This window comes from Vulpes lagopus, chromosome 8, assembly GCF_018345385.1.
Source record: "Vulpes lagopus strain Blue_001 chromosome 8, ASM1834538v1, whole genome shotgun sequence".
In the NCBI taxonomy this organism is placed as follows: Eukaryota; Metazoa; Chordata; class Mammalia; order Carnivora; family Canidae; genus Vulpes; species Vulpes lagopus.
This window is the reverse complement of record NC_054831.1, coordinates 16,479,089-16,497,293: the sequence shown is the minus strand read 5'-3', so window position 1 is coordinate 16,497,293 and position 18,205 is coordinate 16,479,089. Positions and strand designations below refer to the sequence as shown.

General features: G+C 42.6%; 2 protein-coding genes across 5 annotated transcripts in view; both read right to left on the bottom strand.

The window, feature by feature from the left end:
* Window positions 1-1,324, bottom strand: part of SLC39A14 (solute carrier family 39 member 14) — a 46,555-nt gene extending 45,231 nt beyond the window's left edge. Inside the window, exon 1 of one of the 3 annotated variants that reach the window (XM_041766501.1) lies at window positions 1,169-1,324. The gene's annotated coding sequence lies outside the window, so the exon portion shown is untranslated. The remainder of the gene's footprint in view (window positions 1-1,168) is intronic. The other 2 variants (XM_041766500.1, XM_041766502.1) reach the window with 2 other exon arrangements.
* A 9,990-nt stretch (window positions 1,325-11,314) lies between these two features.
* PIWIL2 (piwi like RNA-mediated gene silencing 2) overlaps window positions 11,315-18,205 on the bottom strand; it is a 77,454-nt gene continuing 70,563 nt past the window's right edge. The window contains exons 20-22 of one of the 2 annotated variants that reach the window (XM_041767052.1): window positions 14,269-14,522; window positions 13,707-13,814; window positions 11,315-13,079 (exon numbers count right to left, since the gene is read on the bottom strand). In XM_041767052.1, the coding sequence (XP_041622986.1) occupies window positions 12,923-13,079; window positions 13,707-13,814; window positions 14,269-14,522 (519 nt within the window). In that variant the 3' untranslated portion in view covers window positions 11,315-12,922. The remainder of the gene's footprint in view (window positions 13,080-13,706; window positions 13,815-14,268; window positions 14,523-18,205) is intronic. The other variant, XM_041767053.1, reaches the window with a different exon arrangement.

The following is an 18,205-nucleotide window of genomic DNA, read 5'->3' as shown; positions in this document are numbered from 1 at the left end:
TTCCTCTCAGTTTCTGTGGCTCTTGTTTTAAGAGTTAAGGGTTAATCACAGATGCTGCAGATAAATCTATTCTGACCTTAGCACTAACCCCCTTCCCAAGGTCACAGGGCAGGTTAGGAGCAGAGCTGGGACAGGGACCAGGGTAACCAGGCGGGTCCCCAGCACACTGTACCACCACCACCACCACCACCTCCCAGCAGCCTATCCACGTGCCTGTGATTCCCAGGGAGGAGCGATTCTAAAGACAAAACCAAATCCAGGGTGCCTCCAGGAAGGAAAGTCAGGTTCGAAGCTGCTCCTACCCTCGCCGCTCCTATGGCCCCGGGGAGCCCTCTGCCCTCCTGCAGTCATGCCCACACGGTCCTACTGGACACCCAGGCGCTGGCAGACACGAGGTCTTCACTACGGAAGCCGCAACCCCGAGCTGAGAAAATTTTCTTGGCTTTAACTGAATCTCAGAATCACATGGTGAAACTGCTTGGATGGCTCTTTTGTCCCATTGCCCTAAGCCACCAAGAGAGGGCAGCCTCAGCCACATCGCCCAACTCGGTCGGTAGGACCAAAAATAGCTAAAAAAGCCATGCCCACGGGGTAAGCCAGGTCAGGGTTTAGCACCATCCCTCCCCTGCCGCTCTGCAGCTCCAGTTACCGGGCAGCCGGAAGACGGGGGTCATCGGTCTTCGGCTGGCGGGGTGCGGTGGGCTGGGGCGACGCATTTCGCGGAGAGCCCAGCCCGGACCCCAGGGTCCCATCGGAGCCGCCCACCAGATTCGCCCATCTACTCTGCCCTTCCTGAGCTCCGACCTACGGGCTCCAGGAAGCCTTTCGGGGCGGCTATACACGTTGCGGACAACCCTCTCCGGCCCCCACATCCCTCGCTCTCCAGCCGACGGGAAAGCAGCTGCGAGCCCCTTCCCCCGCCACCAAGTAACCCCCGCCGCGGCAGCGCGGCCAGGTGTCCCCTCCATCCAGCGTCCGGCCCAGGCGCGGGTCCTCCGGGGCGCCTCCCCGCTCCAGCCCGAGGCTTCGGAATCCCGAGCGCGGCTCCCGGTCCGCGGCGCCGCCGGGCGCGCGCCTCCGCCCCCACCCGGTGACCCCGAGACCTGGAGGCGCGATGCCCCACTCCGGAGCACTGCGCGGCCCCGCGCGCACGCGCGCACGCCCTCACCTGAAGCTCCGGCGGACGCCGCCTGGGCCCCGCCGACCTCACAAGCCGGGCCCTCGGGCGGCCCGCGGCGGCGGCAGCAACGGCGGCGGCTCAGTCGGTGCGTGAGCGGAGGGACCCCGCGCGCCCCTGCCCCCCTCCTGCGGCCGTCCCCGCCACGCCGCGCATGCCCCGCTATATAGCCTGCGCGTCAGCGGCAGGGCCCGCCCCCGCTGGCCCCGCCCCCCGCTGGCCCCGCCCCGCTGGCCCCGCCCCCCGCTCACCGCACCCTGCGCTCCCCGGGGCCTGCCACGTGGGGCCCCCGCCAGCTGGCCGCCCGCTGGAGCCCGGCTCCCTGGGATCCCAGCCGGACCTGCCTCGTCCTCCAGCCCTGACATGGATTCCATTCTTCATTCACCCGGGCCCCAGACTCCTCCTTCCTTTGGAAACTCCCATTAAGACCTTTCCCTCTCAGCGTGGGAAGCTCTTACAACCTGGCCTCTGTCGCTCAGCAGTTAGGACTGCTACTCACCCTATATGCGCGTATATATTTTAACACTTTTGATTAATGGAAAAAACTTCTCACACACACCCCAGCCCCCAACTCAAATCTGAAATGTAGTCTATTTTGTTTGGGTTTTTTTTTTTTTTTAGGATTTTATTTATTTATTCATGAGAGACACAGAGAGGCAGGCTTCCTATGGAGACCCCAATTCGGGACTCGATCCCAGGACGCCAGGATCACGACCTGAGCCAAAGGCAGGCGCTCAACCCCTGAGCCACCCGGGCCTCCCTGAAATAGAGTCCAGAAAGGGATGCACCCGTATAGGATGTTTGTTCTGCGTATTTCAACCAGCCAGAAGAACAAAAAACAACAGGGACGTCTGGGTGCCCAGCGGTTGAGCGTAGGCCTTCCGCTCAGGGAGGGAGCGTGATCTTGGGGATCTGGGATCGAGTCCCCTGTCGGGCTCCCCGAAGGGAGTCTACTTCTCCCTCTGCCTGTGTCTCCGCCTCTCTCTCTGTCTCTCATGAATAAATAAAATCTTTAAAAAACAAAAACAAAAATTTCCTGTTCAAGTTCCAAATAAACCATGTATTACTTTCAAATTAAACGTCCCCAAATAATCAGGCTCTCTAAGGGAGCTACATTTCTTAATCCCAAAGTGGGAGAAATGTTAATTTTGGGGTGAGGCTTCTCCTAGGAGTCTCTTCCGGTGTGGGATACTCCTATTGAGATGGATATCAGGCCTCGGAAATGCAAATTTCTTGAGAAAATAAGCCACCCATTAAACTCCCATTGTTCTATTCTGCTGGACATCATGATTATTTCCTCTACAGCTATACCAGCTGGCACCTGGGTGTTGGGGACAGAAAGGAAAGGTCTTGAAGCAGAACTGGAGCCGGTTTCTACCCATGTCCCAGTTTTACCTCAATGACTAATGCCTCCCTGGCACTTAGTGTCTCTGTGAATTTGCCCAGGGAAGGGGGACTATATCCCACTCTGAAAGTTCTGGAGAGAACCCTCATGCTGGCAGTGCTAATGATAAGAGGAAAGCACACAATCCCTGGAGCACACAGCAGGAAGACTCCGGGGCACACTGGCAGCTTGTTCCTAAGTACTGGGTAGAGAGGGAAAAGAAAGAATTGAAACAAAGCCAGAGCAGGCCAGATTGTTTATGCCACTCCTGAAGAGACTAGCTGGGCCCTGAGTTTTTCTAAAATTCAATTATCTTCATCCTGCAATTATAGTGCTCCAGTTGGGTAAGGGGTGGGGTGATATTCCTCTCATTTTCCAAGTGATTTCAAAGTAATAGTATCTCTTGCAGAATTTCCCTCAGAGCCCCTTCATCTTTGTAATAACCCTTTATATTTGTCTTTCTTGGTTAAACTCGGAGTATTTTTCAGACATTATGTCATCCATTGGGACTCAATCCCATCTCCAATGGGCCATCAGAAATGGTCCAGTCTATACCACTCCTTCCTTAAAGTGCTGGGAAAGAAATGGGAAACTCACACAGAGATTAAACAAAACAAGCATGCTTCTAACACAGCACTGAAAAGTATTAAGCCCATAAATGCACATTACAGGAATGTGTTAATCTCTTCTTAAACCTGAGGTCCATAAACAATCCCATGACTTTTCTAGGCAAGGTGTCATTACTACACAGGGGAACAAGGCTCCTGTCAGAGAGACCGGAGGGCAGGCAAGACAAGACACCCCACCATAGGGCCTACGGCAGCATTTCACTTGTTTGCAACCAGACGGAGGGTAAAGTTGCCAAAGTCCACCAAAGCTGATAAGCTATCAGTAATCCATTAGGGGAATACAATTAATCATTAACACAGCTTAAAATCAAAAGGTTCTTAAAACTCCATATCCACCCCCACACAAAATTCTGTAGGGTGAACCCCAAATCTCTCCTTGTTGCTGAGTAGTACTCAATTTTTTATACTAGTGCCATGCTCGGGGCCCCAATTCTATATTTCTTTCCATATGACATGCCCCTTTTCCTATTAGCTCCATTTTCCACCTGTTAAAATTCTAACTTTTCAAAGATACTTCCCTCCAGAAAGCTTTTTGATTCTTCTGTAGCACATTTGATCCACCCTTTGAAATTTTTTTGACTGTAACCTACATTAAAAAATATTTTACACTCCAGTATAAATAACTCCAGTATAAATAATACAGCAAACAACTTTTACAAAATTTCCTTAGTATATGCAACGTACTGCTATTTTATATTCTACTTTAATTTTTTAAAAAAAGTGGTAACAAGCCCACTAAAATGATTTTAGGACCTATTATTGGTCATGATCCATAGAATTAGAAGACTTTATATGGGGTACCCCTGGGTGGCTCAGCGGTTTAGCACCTGCCTTCGGCCCACGGTGTGATGCTGGAGTCCTGGGATTGAGTCCCGCGTCAGGCTCCCTGCATGGAGCCTGCTTCTCCCTCTACCTGTGTCTCTGCCTCTCTCTCTCTCTCTCTCTCTGTGTGTGTGTGTGTGTCTATCATGAATAAATAAATATTTTTTTAAAATAAGAAAAACACTTTATATGGTTCATGGTACTTGCATATTCCCCTTAAAAATTATTTCATTTTTATCTCTAACCTCATTAGACCTTAAACTGTCTTGATTACTAAAGATTTCTGTATACCCCTGCATCCCCTAACATAACATCTTGCAGATCATAGATTCTCAGTATTTTTTTTGGATGAATGAATAGGCCAGCTCACTAAGTTTGATGTTGGATGATATTTAAGGGAACTAAGCACAAAAACCTGACGTATTTCATGACTGTTTCCCTTCTGACAAGGTACGACAGCTACCAGTTAAAAGATACACTGATTACGCATAGCTGAAGTGGATTGAACAGCCTTGGGAAAGAAGTCAGAGAAATGAGACCCCAGCCCTGAGTGTGTATAGGGTAGGACTGGGGACTCAGAAAATCAAACCCCGCCCTCTGTGGTATGTGTTGACAAGGTAGGCAACTTGATCAGTAGGTGGGGCAAAGATCCTTTTTCTGCTCCCCAGCCCTCAGGCCTGTTGAAGAGAGAAACCATAGACAGGTTTCTAAGACCATTTCAAGGGGGGAGATGAGTTTTTCATGTTTTGGCATGGTTTAATGAATTTAAGAGGATCATAGGGAATGTGAAGGCTCTGGTTTCCCCAAAATATGTCAGAGGACTAGCACCTCATACTCCGCCGTCAGCCGAAAGAGAATACCTTTAGCCTCAGTCACTTCTGTTATCATCAAATGGTTTTGGCAAACAAAAAAGACAACTGGTAAAGATAACACTTTGATTAAGTAGCAAATTAACTATAGGAATTTACCCATTTCATCTAAGATACTTAGTTTGTTGGCATAGAGAGGATTGATATGCCTCCAATTGTTCAGAGTATTCCCTTTATAATTCTTTTTATTTGTCAGGTCAATAATCCCTTCTTTCATTCCTGAGTTTTGTGATTTGAGTCTTTTTTTCCTTGGCCAATCTAGCTGAAGATCTGCCCATTTGTTAATCTTTTCAAATAACCAACTCTTGTTTTTCTGTTCTTTCAGTAATTTCTGCTCTGATCTTTATTAAAACATATCACTATTTTTGCCCTTGCCTTGGAATAAATGTGTACTTGGCAACAGAATTCCAAGTTGATGGTGTATTTTTTTAAAATTTTTATTTATTCATGAGACACACAGAAAAAGAGAGGCAGAGACACAGGCAGAGGGAGAAGCAGGCTCCACATGCCTGATGTGGGACTCCATCCAGGGACTCCAGGATCATGCCGAGCTGAAGGCAGACGCGCTCAACCGTTAAGCCACCCGGGCGTCCCTAATGGTGCATTTTTAAGTTACTATTCCTCTGTATTAAGCACTTGTGGGTGAATGACAAATCAGCTGCTAGTTTGACACCCTTTCTTTGTAAGCAATCTTTCACCTCTAACTGTTGCTAAGATTCTGTCTTTGGGGCTTCTATAGTTTTACTACAGTATAGTTAGAAGTGGATGTGCTTTTCTTTATCCTCCGATTCTTCAGATAGAAGACTGATATTTGCCTCTAATTCTGGAAAACTGTCTTTGTATCTTTCTTTCAAAGATTTTATTTATTTATTCATGATAGACACAGAGAGGTAGAGACATAGACGGAGAAGCAGGCTCCCCGTGGGGAGGCCGATGCAGGACTCGATCCCAGAACCCCAGGGTCACGACCTGAGCCGAAGGCAGATGCTCAGCTGCTGAGCCACCCAGGTACCCTGTCTTTGTATCTTTCATATTATGCCATTCGTTCTTTCTCCTTTAACTTGCAGGCGCTCATTTTAGCTGCTTTAACCTGCTGCAATCCAATTTACTGCACTTGTTTCTGCAGGGCTCTGGGCCCTCTCCCATCCGAGCCAATCTTCATGGTAATGTTCATGGTAGCTTCTGGTCCTTCCACATGCTAGTAATATAAATTCAGACTACATATACCTGCATGTGGCCCAGGCTTTGGATTTCCCATGATTGTCTTTTTACCCCTCAGTTCCATGTTGCCGCCCCAGCATGGTTGGCAGGGACCCTTTCAGGCTCCAGCTCTCTTCATCCAAGAGACTTCACTCCTGTAACGAGGCACCTCATAGGCATCTTCTATCCTTAACTGGAATGCAAATCCTCACTGCTCCTGCTCTGCCCCTGCACTTTTGTCCATAACCCTGGGAGCTGTGTTGGCATCAAATATTATGACTCTGGCTCCCCTTTCTTTCTTGTGCCTTGATGTTTTCTTTCCTCCTTCTTTCCCTCCCTTCCCTTGTTCCATTTTCCCCAAATTTAGCTACTTCACACACTATTTTTTTTCCTGTTTTGGTCAGCATTTGTTCAGTCTGCCATGTTGCCAGAGGTCTCCCTAATATACTCACTTAAATATTTTTTTAGAGCAATTTTAGGTTCACAGCGAAACTGAGTGGCAGATAGAGATTTCCCATTACATATAGGTTCCCCCACTACCAACATCCCCTACCAGAAATGGTACATGTGTCAAAACTGCAACCCACACTGACACATCATAATCACCCCAAGTCCACAGTTTGCATCAGGGTTGGTGCTTAGTATTTCACATTCTACAGGTTTGGAAGAATACAGGACATGTATCCCACCATTATAGTATTATTCAGAATAGTTTCCTTGCCCTAAAAATCGTCTGTGCTCCACCTTGTCATCTCTCCCTATCCCCCCCCCCCCCCCCCCGACCTCTTATCTTTTCACGGTCTCTAGTTTCTCCATTTTCCAGAATGTCATGTAGTAGGAATCATACATCATATAGCCTTTTCAGACTGGTTTTTCACTTAGTAATAAACATTTAAGTTTCCTCCATGTCTTTTTGTGGCTTGATAGGGTTTTTTTTTTTTCCCTGAATAATATCCCATTATCTGGATGTACCGTATTTTATTTATGCATTCACCTACTGAAGGACATCTTGGTTGCTTCCAAGTTTGGGCAAGTCTGAATAAAGCTGCTATAAACCTTTGCATGCAGGTTTTTCTGTGGACATACATTTTCAACATATTTGAGCAAATACCAAGGAATGTGATTGCCAGAGAACATGGTAAGAGTAGGTTTAGTTTTTGCTTAGTTTGGCTAAAGGTTTATTATCAATTTTGTTGATATTTTCAAAGATCTTGGGTTCTTTTTTTCGTTCTATTTCATTTCTGCTCTAATCTTTATTCTTCCTTCTACCGATTTTGGTTTTTTTCTTTTTCTAGTCCTTTATGTGTAAACTTACATTGAATTTTTCTGGTTTCTTGGAATAGGCCTGCATTGCTATAATCTTCCCTCTTAGAACAGCTTTCACTGCATCCTAAACATTTTGGATTACTGTGTTATTTTCATTTGTCTCTCCAAGCATTTTTTAATTTCCTCTTTAATTTCTTGGTTGACCAAGAAATTTCATTTTTTTAAAATATTTTTTTATTCATGAGAGACACACAGAGAGAGAGACATCTAGTGAGAGAGAGAAAGAGAGAGGCAGAGACACAGGCAGAGGGAGAAGCAGGTTCCATACAAGGATCCCGACGTGGGACTCGATCCTGGGTCTCCAGGATCACACCCCAGGCTGCAGGCAGCGCTAAACCGCTGCGCCACCGGGGCTGCCCGAAACTTCATTGTTAAGTAGTGCTATTTAACTTCCACCTATTTGTGGGGTTTCTTTAAAGATTTGAGAAAGAGAGAGAGAGGGAGCCCACAAGTGGGGCAAGAGGGAGAGGGAAAGAATCTTGAGCAGACCCCCCCCCAATGAGCACAAGCCCAACATGGGGCTTGATCTCATGATCTTTATGTATTTGGGTGCTGCCATGTTGGGTGCATATTTACAATTGTTGTATCTTCACAATGGATTTTTCTCTTTATGATTATATAGTGTCCTTTTTAAAAAATTGTTTTCTTCTTTTTTAAAGATTTTATTTATTTATTCATGAGAGACAGAGAGAGAAAGGCAGACACATAGGCAGAGGGAGAAGCAGGCTCCCTGTGGGGGGCCTGATGCAGGACTCAATCCCAGGACCCCGGGATCAGGCCCTGAGCTAAAGGCAGATACTCAACCAACCACTAAGCCACCCAGGTATCCCCCCAAATTTTACTTTGTAGGCTCCACACCAAGTGTGGAGCCCAATGTGGGGCTTGAACTCACAACCCTGAGATCAAGACCTGAACTGAAATCAACAGTTGGATGCTCAACTGACTGAGCCACCCAGGTACCCCTAAATTTTTTTTGTAAATTGGAGTAAAGTACATATAACCTTTGCCACTTTAACCATTTTATTATTTTAAGTAGTCTCTATCCCAAATATGGGGCTTGAACTCACAACCCTGAGATCAAGAGTCCCATGCTCTACCAGCTGAGCTAGCCAGGTTCCTTTGTCTTTTGTTACAATCTTTCTTTAAACTCTATTTTGTCTGATACATGTATTGCTACTCCTGCTTTCTTTTCACTTCTATTTGCATGGTAAATGCTTCTCCATCTTTTCACTTTCAGTCTGCATGTGTCTTTCAGTCTGAAGTTAGTTTCCTGTAGGCAGCACGTAGATGCGTCTTGCTTTTTTATCCATTCAGTCACCTTATATCTTTTGGAGTATTTGTATTAAAACTACTAAACTGTCTTCCCAAGTGCTATACCATTTTGCATTCCTACCAGCAAAGGATGGAAGTTTCTATTGTTCCACATCCTTGTCAGCATTTGACTTTGTCAGTGTTCTGGATTTTGGCCAGACTAGTAGGGGTGTAGTGGTATCTTGTTTTAATTTGTAATTCTGTAATGACATGTGATGTTGAACACCTTTTCATATGTTTATTATGTCAACTGTGTATCTTTGTTGAGATGTCTATTTAGGTCTTTTGCCCAATTTTCAATCAGTCTACTTTCTTATTATTAAGAGTTCTTTATTTCAGATAAGTCTTATATCAAATGTGTTTTGGCAAATGGTTTCTCTTAATCTGGCTTTTTTTCTCATTCTCTTGACTTTCTTCATTTTTTTAAAGGCAGAAAATAAATTCAGACAGGAAAACTTACTAAGAAACTCAGGTAAGACTGTTGGTGGGAATGTGAAATGGTGCAGCCACTCTGGAAAACTGTGTGCAGGTTCCTCAAAGAGTTAAAAATAGACCTGCCCGGGGATCCCTGGGTGGCGCAGCGGTTTAGCGCCTGCCTTTGGCCCAGGGCGCAATCCTGGAGACCCGGGATCGAATCCCACGTCGGGCTCCCGGCGCATGGAGCCTGCTTCTCCCTCTGCCTATGTCTCTGCCTCTCTCTCTCTCTCTTTCTCTGTGACTATCATAAATAAATTTAAAAAAAAAATTAAAAAAAAAAAATAGACCTGCCCTACGACCCAGCAATTGCACTGTTGGGGATTTACCCCAAAGATACAGATGTAATGAAACGCTGGGACACCTGCACCCCGATGTTTATAGCAGCAATGTCCACAATAGCCAAACTGTGGAAGGAGCCTAGGTGTCCATCGAAAGATGAATGGATAAAGAAGATGTGGTTTATGTATACAATGGAATATTACTCAGCCATTAGAAATGACAAATACCCACCATTTGCTTCAACGTGGATGGAACTGGAGGGTATTATGCTGAGTGAAATAAGTCAATCGGAGAAGGAAAAACATTATATGTTCTCATTCATTTGGGGAATATAAATAATAGTGAAAGGGAATAGAAGGGAAGAGAGAAGAAACGGGTAGGAAATATCAGAAAGGGAGACAGAACATAAAGACTTCTAACTCTGGGAAACGAACTAGGGGTGGTGGAAGGGGAGGAGGGCGGGGGGTGAGGGTGAATGGGTGACGGGCACTGAGGGGGGCACTTGACGGGATGAGCACTGGGTGTTATTCTGTATGTTGGCAAATTGAACACCAATAAAAAATAAATATATTACTAAAAATAAAAAATAAAATAAAATAAAAATAAACAAACAAAAAAAAAAAAAGAAAAAAAAAAAGAAACTCAGGTAAGGCTAAAGCTAAGTAGGAACCACAAAGTAATAGTAGGGTCCTTCTCCAATATTCTCAAATCACTGAGAAATTTCAGGCACAAATTTTGTTTTTAATATAGAAAGATAGTCTATTTATAAAACTGTGTCTTTTTTCACACCATTCAATAAAATGCTACCCACGTCAAAAGGGCCCTGTAACATTGTACAGAAATTAGGCTCTCTAGTGGTGCCTACATGGTTCAGTTGGCAGAGCACGTGATTCTTGATCTTCGGGTCATGAGTTCAAACCCCATGTTAGGCACAGAACCTAATTTAATTAATTAATTAATTAACTTATTTATGTATGCCTACTTAAAAAAATTAGGTTCGGGATCCCTGGGTGGCGCAGCGGTTTGGCGCCTGCCTTTGGCCCAGGGCGCGATCCTGGAGACCCGGGATCGAATCCCACGTCGGGCTCCCGGTGCATGGAGCCTGCTTCTCCCTCTGCCTGTGTCTCTGCCTCTCTCTCTCTCTCTGTGACTATCATAAATAAATAAAAATTAAAAAAAAATCTTTAAAAAAAAAAAAAAAAAAAAAAAAAAATTAGGTTCTATCTAGAATGAGTTCAAGAAGCACCAAATCATTTTAGAATGGAGTTTCTTTTTTTTAATTTATTTTTTATTTATTTTTTATTTTTATTTTTTAGAATGGAATTTCTAAATAAACAGAAGGAGACGTAGTGGTGAAACAAGCAGCCAGGGTGCTTTTGGAAGGCATTTTTAAGGGTTACAAAAAGAAAAGCATTATTAAAAAAAGGGGAAGGGAGAAGCCACTCTTGTAGGTGGCTCTCACACAGATAATAGAAACTGATGGGAAAAGAGATTTGAAAAACAAGACTGTACATAGACACATCCCTCAATTGTCCCAGAAGATAACTAGTGTCTTTTCCAAGAAATCTTACTATCAGGTCACAGTGAAATTACCTTGCTACTAATACTACAGCTGCATCTTGCATAATGAATAGTAAATTAATAATTGTAACAAGTGTTGCAGCTCTAGGAAGGCAAAGAACTATATATATCAAGAGCACTATTTCAAACACAAATTCACATTTATACAAATTTGTTTTTATTTCCCAACCCACAGCTCAATCATTTCACATTAAGACTGAAAAACAAGGCAAGAAAACAGGAATAAAAAGTGAAGAAATATCTGTATTATATTCAAGCATTTGTCTTTTCTGATTATATAAGAGAAAATGAGTATTAGGAAATCCAACTTCAAAGGAGAAATTCAAAATGCTTCCAAAGAGAATCAGAAAGCTGATCTGTAAAGCCAGAGACCAGTGATCCAATTTGTTTGATTCAGTGGTTTTAGATTCCAGGTCTTAGCCTTACCCTTACTCTACCCTATGTCCTGTACTCCAAATGAAACCAGAAGTGCTCTTAAGGACTATCACACACAAAGTTCTTGAACAGAACTTTGAAGCAAAGGCTGGGCACCGCAACAAACTGAAGACTTGCTTGGTTTTCTTCTTCTAAGGAGTTTTTAAAGCTAAAGTTTCTCTTCTCACAGACTGTCATATAAAATGGGAATTTCTTTGTCCCCTCCATGCCATCACACCAAAAAGTAAATAAAAATTCAAAAAGGGTAAATGAAACTGGCTTTTAAAACCAGCTAAAGAAAGTTAAAACTGAATTAACCCTAAAGGGGTTATTAGAAGATTTTAAAACAGGGAAAAGTAAACACAAAAAATCCCACAGGCATAGTGACAACTTGCTAAGCTGAAATGCCTGGACTTTGGCAGGAGTGTCGTGTTTTCCAAAGCTGACTTCTGGAAATCTTACGCTGGATTCAGAAAAATTCCTAACAAAATGAGCCAACAGTCAGGAATAGGTTATTGAGCAGGGGAAATCAATGATTCCATTTACAAACACATCAGCAAAGAGAGGCCACACACCTGGGAGTAAGGTTTAAGGAAGGTTCACACTCTGTCATGAACCTTTCTAGCTGCTGAATTTCACCATGTTCTCATTCTTAATTTAAAAGCTGAAGCTTATTAAAGATCAGTAATAGATCAAGTGTGTGTCAGGGGTGAAGAGTGTAGGAAAAAATCAACATAGGGCACTGTAAAGCAACTAAAACATACAGAAAAAAACTTTATCTGGCTTCTCTCAGGAGACTAAGGAATGACTTAAAGGCCCCTTTCAAAATCTTCAAAGCCAACTTGTATCACAGGTGTCATAAACTCAATCCCCAGACAAGATTAGGTCAGAAGGGCCTGAATATGCCACCAGCTGGTTTTACTACGTGCCTTTCACACTTGCCAGTAATAGCAGTATCTTGAAAACTTTGCCTCACAGGCCTTTTTATTATCTTTCTCAGTTGCCCAAATAAAGTAACTGTCTACTTTAAGAAACTTGGAATGACTTCATTCATTATCACCTCTGGCGCCAGAAATGGTAACTGCTTAGTAAGCAGAACTTATAAGGTGTAATTGTTGCTTCTGCAGGTCTCCACAGCTCATGTTGGCTGTGGAGGCTCTTAAAGGATCCCCCGTATTCACCCTTCCATCTATGCAGGTACAGTACTGCCTCCGTTTGCTCTACAAAGACCACAAGGCAATTTCCAGCTGACATTTAGAATGGAACTTATTTCTTGGTGCTATCAGGTATAAAAGAAAAAAAGAAGAAGAAGAAGAAAAGGCATCTTACTCTAATGAGTTGGTGAAAAAACCCCACCAACACAAAAACCATTTCCATCCCTGTTGCTCCTACAGGAGTACAGCTGAGTTCAGAACTCTAACCTCCCTAACCAGCCCACATCCAGGCCATCCAGTCACAGGAAGAACAGGTTTTCGCACAACTGGATGGCTGGTTCATGATGCAAGATTTGTCCTGACAGGAAAGCAAGCTTGTGGGCATACTTGCAAGGAGCTGGAACTCTGATGGTGCCAGGCCAATTCCAGTACATGTGGCACAATTTGAAAGTCAACCTGTAGGCCAAGAAGAAAACACGATCCATATGACTCTCCATCTTCAATTTGGGAATGACTCTGAGTGTATGACACACAGCATACTTTTAAAAAAACTGAGAGTCTGAGAAAAACATGATGCAACTTTTGGGAATCATAATTTTTAAGTGGGATTATTTCTTTTCCACTATTTGTAAATCAAGAGGACATGGGTAATTTCCCTCCCTTTAGGTGCCCCCGTTTTTAGATCGAAACAAGATAAACACAGGAGAACTTTTTTTCCTCCCTCAAGAATAGGCTGCAGAAGATTAAGTACCCTAGCAAAGTACTGATATAATCTGAGCCCAAGGACATTGGGTCTCAAAACTGGCTGTATGTCATAATCATCCAGAGCAGTTTTTAAAATAAAAATGCCTCAGAATGCTGGGGGTAAGGCTTGGGTATCACTATTTTTTTTTAAAGCTCTTCAAATAATTTTAATGTGCACAAGAAATACCAATCACTCTGGAAAAAGATACCATTATCAAGAAAGCCAAAAAGAAATTAAAAGGGAAAATATTCTGAAGGGCGGGGATTGACCCCATTTTAGCTAGCTGGCCAGAATTAATTACGAGAGAGAAAGAGTAAGTTATCTCTCGGTCAGTTTACCTCTGCATGTGATCAGGGCTCAGGTTTGCAGTGTTGAGAACACAGACGTAATGGGTAGGAATGCCACAACCTTGCCGTACATGATGAGCAAGAAGGTAGAAGTCCACCCTAGGAAGGAAAAAGTACAAAGGAATGATATGGTCAGATTTGGCTAAAGATAGCTGGAAAAGATCTTGGCGATCACTTTGGCTCCTTCACCTAAGGCTCAAAGAGGTCAAATGACTGGATCAAGGAAACACACGGACCACACCATGATTACAATGCAGGTTTCCAGACTCAATAGGTAGGTTATTTAAGAATGGTAGTAGAAACCACCAAATCTGCATGCATAGGCTTAAAAAAGCATGCATAACCTTAGGAAAAACGTGTGTTCAATATTTTATACCTAAGAAGTAAAAGATTTATTATTGGCTTTTTAATTGTTTTTGAAAATACTTTATAACAGTAAAATCTCTGAGGATTCCATTCTACATCTTTCCCAGCAACTTCCCCATTCCAATACCCAGGAACAGATAACTCCTCCAACCTATTCTTACTAAAATATAATGTTTTCCCCACTTACCACTCACAGCTTGTTATGGTATGATCTACCACAGTCCCAGGGGAGGGAGTCACAAAGTGCTCAGTAGCAGCCAGGTACAGATTGGTGCTGATTTTCTTCTGAACTACAAATACTACCATCTTGGGCTGATAATTCTCAAAAGCTTCAAAACACTTCTGTAGCTGAGGAATCTCATAGTTGGCAACCGTCTTTAGTTGGCCATCAGACACTCCATCACGGTACACTACGATCTTCTCTGGGAGACAGTGGTTTACCTGCAACGACACCCTGCTGAGGTGAACTGCGGGGCCTGGGACAATGACCCCTTAGGGAGAGGCTCACTCAGCACAGCCTGGAGATCTGGCAGCAGGGCCCAAACCCCCCAGAAGGGAAGAGGGGAAAGTTTCTAGTCATTTCCAGACTTCCTCAGGGTAGTAAAACAGAAATGCTACAGCAAAGGTGTTATAAAATATGAAAGCAAAAATAGGCCAGTGATGAGTCACATATATAAGAAGGCACATAAATAGTATGAACGTTAAAAGGAATGGTAGGGAAATTATGGGGTGACTCCATCTTCCTTTGACTTGGATTTAACATGAATTACTGTCTAGGCAAAGAACAAGGTAAACTGTTAGAGAAATTCTAACACATGACTGCACGTTCTACAGATCCACCATCTTCACATTTTTTGTGTACAAGCAACATCCAAAGTTGCTAATTCGTGAAAGGGTCCTTTACTAAATGTTATCCTGTAATCAGGTATAATGTGAAACATTTTTAATTTAACTAACTAATTAGCAAAAAGTCATGGTAAATTGTCTATGGATCCAAATCAAATTTGCTAGTTTGAATCAGTTTGAATAATAATCTATTTCCCGTTTAGAAAATATAATTATCTTCTAGCTGGGTTTGATTTCAATAGTTTAAGAGAATAAGATGCTCTATTTTAAACTAGAACTTCCCTGAAAAGTGCTTTAGTTTGTTTACTTATTTAGTTTTTAAAGATTTTACTTATTTACTCATGAGAGACACAGAGAGAGGCAGAGACATAGGCAGAGGAAGAAGCAGACTCCCTATAAGGAGCCCTATGTGGGACTCGATCCCAGATCCTGGGATCACACCCTGAGCGGTGGGCACTCAACCGCTGAGCCACCCAGGCGTCCCAAAAGTGCTGTAGTTTAATTCACAGTAAGTGGCAGTTTGATTCTAATCCAGTGGTATAGGTTACTCACAATTTCTCCCCAAAACCTAAATTATTACTGAATTAAATACATACACACATACATTCTTTTTTCCCCACACCACTCTTTATTCTTAAGTTTCAATTCAAAGAATACTTTTCAAAAATAATCATTTAGAATCTTTCTGGAGTTTAAGTTCAGAATTTCAAATATTTCATAAATTTTTAAAAAACACCTCAAGTATGTCATTTACAAATGTGTATTCAACTTCACAGTCCAAAACTGAAATTATTGCTCCAGTTTATACTACTCTTTTGTTTTTGTGTTGTCTTTGGCTGTCCAGCATCTATTCTACCTTTTTTGGTAAGAACATTTAGTTTCCTCCTACCCCTAGTAGGGTAAGTCTGCTAAGGACTATTAATTGACGTGCCTTCCCCACATCCAAGATTTTTCAGCACTCCTGATCTGTGGGGCTAGATAATTCTCTTTTGCAGGGGCTGACACTATAGGATATTTAGCATTCCTGGCCTCTACTCACTAGATGCCAGTAGTAATTGCCCCCAGTTGTAACTAAAAATTCCTCTAGACATTGCCCACTGGGAGGATAAAACTGCCCCTAGCTGAGAACCACTGCACTAACCAGAGGACATAAAGATAACTCAAGTAGTGCCAACATAAGGCTCCTCCTTGCTCTGAATCTTGAGCAGAGAATGAAAATCACCTGGATTTCAGTCCCTCTGTGGTAGTGTCTCTTTATGTCCTTGCTTCCGGAACTTTAGGAGCTAACCTGATTCCTGTCCATTTCCCAGTTTTATGGGGTTATTTTCAAGACTTTATTTATTTGAGAGAGAACGTACATGGGAGAGGAAGAGAGAGCACTGGCATGTGCCCTAGCACAAAACAGGCAGGCAGCTGTAAAGGGAGTAGACTTCCTGCTGATCAGGGAACCTGACCTGGGCTCAATCCCAGGACCCTAGGATCATGACTTGAGCTGAAGACAAATGTTTAACCGACTGTGCTACCCAGGTGCCTCATTTCCCAGCTTGATGCTAAACCTTCTCAGCAATCCTGAGACTCTCCATAATTGTATCAATTAATTCCTATTTTGCTAAAGTTAACACATTTCTGTGACTTCTCAAAGACCTTACTGATACACTGTGTTAAAAGGTAGATACAAAAAAAAAAAAAAAAAGGTGGATACATGGGACACCTGGGTGGCTCAGTGGTACAGTGCCTGCCTTTGGCCCAGGGCATGATCCCAGGGTCCTGGGATGGAGTCCTGCATCATGCTCCCTGCATGGAGCCTGCTTCTCCCTCTGCCTGTGTCTTTGCCTGTGTCTCTCATGGATAAATAAATAAAATCTTTTTAAAAAAGTAAATAAAAGGGGGACACCACCAAGTTAGATCAGGGAAAAACTCTCAATTCCCAGATATGGAAACAGAGAGGAAGGGTCCTGGATCTGGGACTGACTCTGACTCTGTTCCTTGGCTATGCTCTTGAACACTTTCCTCGGTTGTAAAATGGAGATAAACAATCACCTTACCTTCTTAGCAGAGTTAAGAGGGATGAAAAAAATATATATACAGTTGAACATTGAACATGAGTTTTAACTGTGTGGGTCCATTTATATATGACTTTTTTTCAATACAGTACTGTAAATGTTATTTTTTCTTCCTTACGATTTTTCTTAACATTTTCTTTTCTCTAGCTTACTTTGTTATAAGAATGCAGAATGTGACACATTTAACATACAAAATATATGTTGTCTGTTTATGTTATTGGTAAGGCTTCTGGTTAATGGCAGGCTATTAGTTAAGTTTTTGAGAAGTCAAAAGTTATACACAGATTTTTGACTACATGGCGGGCTGGTGCCTCTAACCTTGTGTTGTTCAATAGGCAACTACATTTATCTTTAAAAGCTATTGAGAATGAACTAGATCAAGGAAATACAGATATTTCGAAGCAATGAGAAGGGACATAATGAGATCAATGGAGTAAAAAATAGAATCATATTCATCTGAAGTATTCACTGACATCACTTCTTTCTTTAAAATTTGCTAACCAACCACTGAGTGTAAGATACTATACTTGGCCCTATACAATCTGCCAACAGAAGTGAAAGACATGATTCCTGTCTTATCAAGGGGCTTAAAAATCTAATAATAGTTAACAATGGTAACTTTTCTAGGTCATCTAATCCAGTATCCTCATTTCATAAATGATGATTATGACCTAGACAGGGATCAGGATATAAAATAAATCACAATATTGAAACATAAATGTTAAATGCATATATTACTAAAGCCACTTCAGTACTGTAAGAGTAAATACAGTAAATAAGTTCATGAGTACTCTGAGAGCAGGATTACACTTGTCTGATGTGGTACTGTTAGCAGTGACTATAATGGCAAGGATCAAGTAGGAAATCAGTATCTTCTGAGAGTATGAGATGTTCTTTTAGGTATATCTCCATTCATTCACAGAACACTCAATGCCACTAAATGCAAGCAATTGTGCTCAGAATTTAAAAATTACTTTTATACCATCCAAATATTCATGGAACCCAAATTAAAACTGGAGAGACAGACACATAAAGTAAATGCTCAGGATAAATTATAAATAACGTAACAAAGGGGTAAATAAAATACTGTAAGAACAGAAAAGTATAATATACTTGTCATCTGGAGGGAGAAATGAACATTATGTCTCAGGAAAATGTATAATGAAGGATCAGCAGACAATTCAAGCAGCAAAGAAGGGTAAAAGGATTCCAGAT